The sequence below is a fragment of the Centrocercus urophasianus genome, unplaced genomic scaffold (genome assembly GCF_019232065.1).
Source record: "Centrocercus urophasianus isolate 14NV4802_14NV808 unplaced genomic scaffold, USGS_Curo_1.0 seq_11, whole genome shotgun sequence".
In the NCBI taxonomy this organism is placed as follows: Eukaryota; Metazoa; Chordata; class Aves; order Galliformes; family Phasianidae; genus Centrocercus; species Centrocercus urophasianus.
The window spans coordinates 57,655,805-57,661,804 of record NW_024884253.1 but is presented as its reverse complement, the minus strand read 5'-3'; the positions used below and the strand labels follow the sequence as shown (position 1 = coordinate 57,661,804).

The following is a 6,000-nucleotide window of genomic DNA, read 5'->3' as shown; positions in this document are numbered from 1 at the left end:
AAACTTCTCAAGCACTTCCTGTGTTTTCTGAAGAGAAAGGAAAAAGAGAAGAAAAGAGAAGAAAAGAGAAGAAAAGAGAAGAAAAGAGAAGAAAAGAGAAGAAAAGAGAAGAAAAGAGAAGAAAAGAGAAGAAAAGAGAAGAAAAGAAAAGAAAAGAAAAGAAAAGAAAAGAAAAGAAAAGAAAAGAAAAGAAAAGAAAAGAAAAGAAAAGAAAAGAAAAATAGTTTGGGGGCAGAGTATGCAAGTATTTGTAACGTAGAGGAGTAGGGGGGAAAGAGGGGTCTTGGTCTTTTCTTTCTTTCCAGTTCCTAATTATTTATCCTATGACTGTGCAAACAGCCTTGGCCATGGAAGAATCATCAAATCTTGTGCAACTGAGGTTGGTCTGTCCATCGTGTTTCGAAGAATTGTCTGTTATCTCAAATGTGGTTTCTGATGAGCGCAATTATTCTTGTTCTCAGACTGACTTACTAAAAGAATTTGGAATTATTTTTTCCTCTTCAGATGGCTTTTCATTCTTCTCAGAAATATATCTAAGAAATCATTAGGTAGCAATACCTGTAAGAATCTCTCCCTGCTGTTCAAGTCTGCTAGTCTTTAGTTTGCTGTGTTTCAATGGGGTCTAAGGAGAAGTAGTATCTCACAAGTAGTTGGATGCTATTCCTAATGTACACACTATGGAGTTAGTTTTTCTTCAGACACAAGCAGTGAACATACACAGTGCGACAGTTGGACTTTGGTTACTGTAACCCACCCATGTAGCTTAGGATCCTGCACCAGGCTTATTATTTTTCTCTTCACCAGACTTCTGTTCCTTTGCTAGCCTGGAGCTGTTAGCATTTGCAAGTGAATGAAACCTTCCAGGCAGCAGTCCTGGAAACATTTCCATCTCTGAGAAGCTGCGGCTCTCAGGCTTCATAAGAATTATGTGCCAAAGGACTTCCAAAGGAGAGATCCTGGCTCTCTAACAGTGTTTGCTGCTGGGCTTATAAATAGAAGTGTTTCCTTGGGAGCACTCCTGGATCAGCTGGGCTGTTTTTCCTCAGCATCCCAGTGGGCCATGGCAGGTGTTTTGGATTTGGTGTGGGCAGAGTTTGTCAGGTATTACGGTATGGAATATATAATGGTAATGTGAGTTGTCATGTCCAAATGCCTAGTAAGCCAAAATAATCTGGAAACACTGAGTTCAGCAGTAAACGTTAACCAACTTGTGTCAGGTCATACTTGTTTCTTGCTGCGTTAAAGTTGCTCTGGCTTCAGGTAGTTACAGTAGCTTGTTTTTAAATTGTAGTAATGCTACTTCCACCTTGATACTTAAAGATACTCTTAAATCAAATCATCCTAACAATTCTAGTGCAATTTGCGGTGACACAGCAGGGTGAGTGAGAGAAGAGTTGGAGGCAGCAGGAGGTAGGGAGTATACTGACAAAGAGATACTGCAGTGAGTTTGTAGAAGGACAATGACAGTGGGGCAAATCTGAGATTTTTGTAGAAGTGAGGAGAGTGGCTTTGTGCTGTTGTGTTGCAGCACAGAAAGTCAAATGCAGAAACACAAAACAAGCTTTCAAAAAATACGTTTGTCTTGAGAACTGTTCTAACATTAGCAAGCAAGTATGTGAGGCCAATTTGTTTCCAGAAGATTCACTTTCTAGGTAATTGCTTCAAGGAGGCATGAAACACAAACTGTAATGTTTCCATTTGTATTGTTTTTAAAAGGAATATCTGCGGGCATTTGGTCTTTTCATATCGTGTCTTCCCTTTCCCTTATCTGAAACAAATCAGTTACAAGTGCAGTTACTGAGATGGAAGAACAGAGAGTCTTTTGGGTCTACAACAAACTTACCCAATAGCTTCTGTTTCCTACTAGAGTATTGTGAGTTTATCAAGCAGTGATTGGGCAGGTGACTTGGGTGTCTTTGTTTTCTTACTACTGAGGGAAGGATTGATTAGGAAGTGAGGTTTACCTCAGTAGTGATGGTGATTACAAAAAAGCCTAATTCTGTGTTGTTGGAGTAGTTATGTCTGGAATTCTGAAATGTGTTCTAAAATGCATGCCTCTAAGCTGGTGAAAATATGGATAGGTGTAATATACTAAGCAAGGCATCTTTCTCACGTGATGTGAGGAGGATAACTGGATCAAAGAAAATGAATGAAACTTAGGTACTTTAACATAAGCCTTGTATGTCTTTTTTCTTTGCTCTTTAGTTAATTCAGAACCCTGGGATATTTACTTCTTACAGTGAGGTAAATTGAGATATTTTACCACCTTCTTCCCCCTCTGTCCCCTTCCCTCTTAATTAGTCTTCTACAATGCTTCTGTTGAGTCCATCTAAGAGATACTGTAACTGGAGAAGCTGGAACACTTATTTAAAGTTCCCAGAGGCTGACATGCTTTCTTTTTAGCCTATGAAAGAAGGAAAAAAGAGAAATAGTTCATTTCACTCGGAGGCATATGCAGCCAGTTGGTTCTGTTTTGCCAGTGTGATTTATGGTGGGACAGCAAGGCATGGCGGAGGAGAAGAGACCTATTGCAATGGATGAAGGTGCTGAAAAGAGCTTAGTTGGGGCTTACTTTTCTTATTTTTTTTTCTCTCTTACGTTGGATACATACCAGTCCCCATTTCTTTTAATAAGAAGTGATCATTTTGTGGGAATCTGTTGTGACTGGGATTGAGGAGTAACAAAATACGGCAGAGACAGGGTGTGGAATTCACTGAGATGAAATACTAAGCTAAATATCAAGGAGAAATTTCATATATTCTCCAGGTGTGCACGTTACCAAATCATCAGAGATCAGAAGCTGCACGCTGCCAGTATTCATCTCTTTGACTTTGATGCCTCTCCTCCAAACTTCTTATCTCACGGACATGCCTTGCAGCTTCCCCTGCTGCCCTTTCATCCAGACAGACCAAGCTTCTTTATCACTTTATGGTTTCTTTAATCACTTTATGGTTTCTTTGAAGAGGACGCATTTTAATTTTTTTTTTCCTTCCAAATTCGAGAAGATAGCAAATGGAAGTATGAGTTTTGCTAACCTAGTTATTTTGTTTGTCTGTACCAAGACATGCTTACTGGTTGGTTTGTTGTAGGGCTATTTCAAAAGCAGAGCGATTTAGCGGAGACAATATAATCTACAAGCCACCAGGGGTAAGTGTAACTATGTATTTTATTCTGCTTGTTATCTTTATATGTGAGTAGGAGATAATAGAGACTGCACACACAGACCATTCAGTATTTTGCTGCATCTCAAATTTTAGTTTTATTTCATCACTGAAGAGAGTGAGCGTTAGTGAGGGTTGTAGGAACTGGCGCTTCAGAGAAGATGAAAAAGATCTCAGTCTCATTTGTCGCTAACAGTTTGTTGCTAACTAAAAACAAAACCTGTGTTTTTAATTTCAGTGTCCAGTGTTTTTCCTTAGAAAAGCAGGCAGCTTACCATGTCTGTAGATACTTTGTGTCCAGTAGAAATCTTAATTAAAAAAAAATCTAGGAAGCTCAACATCTGGTGCACCTTATTTCTCAACACAAATGACAATCACTGGCTATTTTCTGACTATCACTTGCCTGTCTTACATAGCTTAGCACACTAGGGAGGTAAAAGCTGTTCACTTAATCTAAAGGAAAAGCAGTAAAGCATGTTAACAAACTGTCATAGTTGAGAATAAAATCATTGTGAAAGAAAAGCAGGACTTGCTTTTTAGAAACATAATATCTGAGCATATGCTCCTTTCTCAAATTTGATGCTGGGAAGCACTTTAGGAAAGGAAAACACAACCTGAGGGGAAAGAGAGGTTGAAACAGTTTCCTGCAAAGATGTTTTACTGCTGTCTACTTTATATGGCAGGTCTGAATCAATATATGCTTATTCATGCCCACAGCTTGGAAAACTCGAGCTGTAGTCGCATTTTAAAATGGAAGCACTGAATTCTGGGTTACAACTCTAGTAAACAAAGAACAGCTATTATTTATTCCAATCTTTGCAAATGCAAATATAAAAGATCAGTTGCAAGACCTGCAGGTTTTTGGTTTTTCTTTATGGTGAGACTTTATAACTGTCAGCATGGAGGAGCTTAATATCTGCATTGGGTATCCATCTTAATGGCTGAGATTCTTTTAGATACTGAGAGTATTTCTCCACCTGAAGTCAGTTCCTCTTATCTCAGAAAGTGGATTGCAAAAGGGATCATATTTATTTACTTATGGTTTTTGTTACATAGTTTATGGAGGTGCATGCGCAGCAGTTGAATATTTATGTAAGATTGGATTTCAGTATTTACGTAGGCATTGTCACCTTTGTATCAGTAGCAATGTCACTTTTACTATTTTTCAACTAGTACTTTTCTTTTCAACAGGAGAATGCTCCAGATATGGTGTATTTGGGCTCCTTGACCAATTTTGATTTGATTTATGCATGGACACAAGATAAATGTGTACCCCTCGTTCGAGAAATTACATTTGAAAATGGGGAGGTAAGAATTTTTGCTATCTTTCTATTTTTGAGATTTCTTTCTCAGAACCAAAATGGCTCCTGAGGTTTTTAATTCATGCATTGCAACATCTGCATGCTTTGTTTTTTACCAAAAATAGTTGTTATGTATTGTCTTTTCATTGTTCTGGAGCTTTTCAGTTAGACTTGAGGTTCACAGGAGGAAAATCTGTGATATTTTTTTTTACACCACCAAATTAAAAAGCTGTATTTGCACATATAGATTGTATACAAAGTGCCTGGAGATTTGCAGAGGGTGGACGCAGACTTTAAGAGTGTGCGTGTGTAAGAATGTGTCTTTATGGGTGAGTTTGTAACACCTTGAGTAGATTGTATTATTCATCCAAAATGCAGATGTTACAGGAAGATATTGACTTGTTTTACAATTCAGAGATAAGCAAGAAGCATTGATTTTGATCTGGAAAAATGTTTCTAGTCGAGGTAGAAATTATCCACATTGGTGTACTGACACAGAATCACAGCATGGCTGAGGTTGGAAGGGGCACTTGGAATCATTTCATTCAAGCTTTCTGCATTCATGGCAGTTAGAAAGAGTAAAATAGCTGTGAACTTTTAGATACAGCCAGTCAGCATTTAAAACTTCATGTCAAAGTTGGTAGTCGGAAATTTTTTTGTGTATCAACTATGTCCAAAGTATTGTGTAATAAATATCTGAACAGCCATTCAAGCATCTCTGGAGCTGGATACTTCAGTGAATTTTAACAGAAACTGTGTGATGGCTTTTGGCAGTGTGTTTAAGCACTGATACCTTCTTTACCTTTTTAGGTTCATGTGTCCTTTTCCTTGGTTTTCTGTTTCTAGCTGTAAGATGGGATTTGCATGGATGCTTTCAAACTTCTTCTCATTATCCTTTCAATGCTTTTCTTTTTTTTCTTTCTTGATTTACTCTTCTTTTTCACTTGTTCCTAATTTGCTATGATTATTCTTTTGTAAAATAAAGAGAGGTAAAACAAACAAGTAGCAAGCTTACAGCACCTCAAAGGGAGCATTTGTTCATAGCCACAGCATCTGCTGTAAACTCTGGTGAGGTCTGTAACAAATTGCAGTGTGTGGCCCTCATTGGATTAGAGCCCAAAGAATCGGTCGTGTGATGGAAGAATACTTTGTTCTCAGTTCACATCATTTCTTAATTGCTTTACTGTGAATGGTCAGTGCGTGTAGCACTGATGCCCTGGGCATGCAGAACACTTGATTTGCATGATGGCTGAATAGGGGGGGATGCACAAAATATTTGAAGTCCAACTTCTAGTCAGTACTGCTAACTTCTGTTGGAAAGTTTTGCTAAAGAAATATTCATTCTTCCTTTGTAACTCAAGCAGCATGTGAAAGATGCCACATGCCAGCATGTTTAGAATTGTTTGATAAGATTTTTAGTGTACTTTTCCCATAGTAAGATTGGATTTTTGAGGCTTAGAAGCCAAAGTTCATTGCTGTCTGTATCACATTGTGCTCTGGCTTTTCTGCTTGTTCCCCCAGCCTTCAATTCCTGTTTT

General features: G+C 38.2%; 1 protein-coding gene across 1 annotated transcript in view; it reads left to right on the top strand.

Moving 5' to 3' along the window:
- The window catches only part of ERP44 (endoplasmic reticulum protein 44), a 45,568-nt gene that overhangs the window by 32,033 nt on the left and 7,535 nt on the right, over positions 1–6,000 (top strand). The window contains exons 7-8 of the mRNA XM_042808887.1: positions 3,090–3,147; positions 4,353–4,469. Of these exons, the coding sequence (XP_042664821.1) occupies positions 3,090–3,147; positions 4,353–4,469 (175 nt within the window). The remainder of the gene's footprint in view (positions 1–3,089; positions 3,148–4,352; positions 4,470–6,000) is intronic.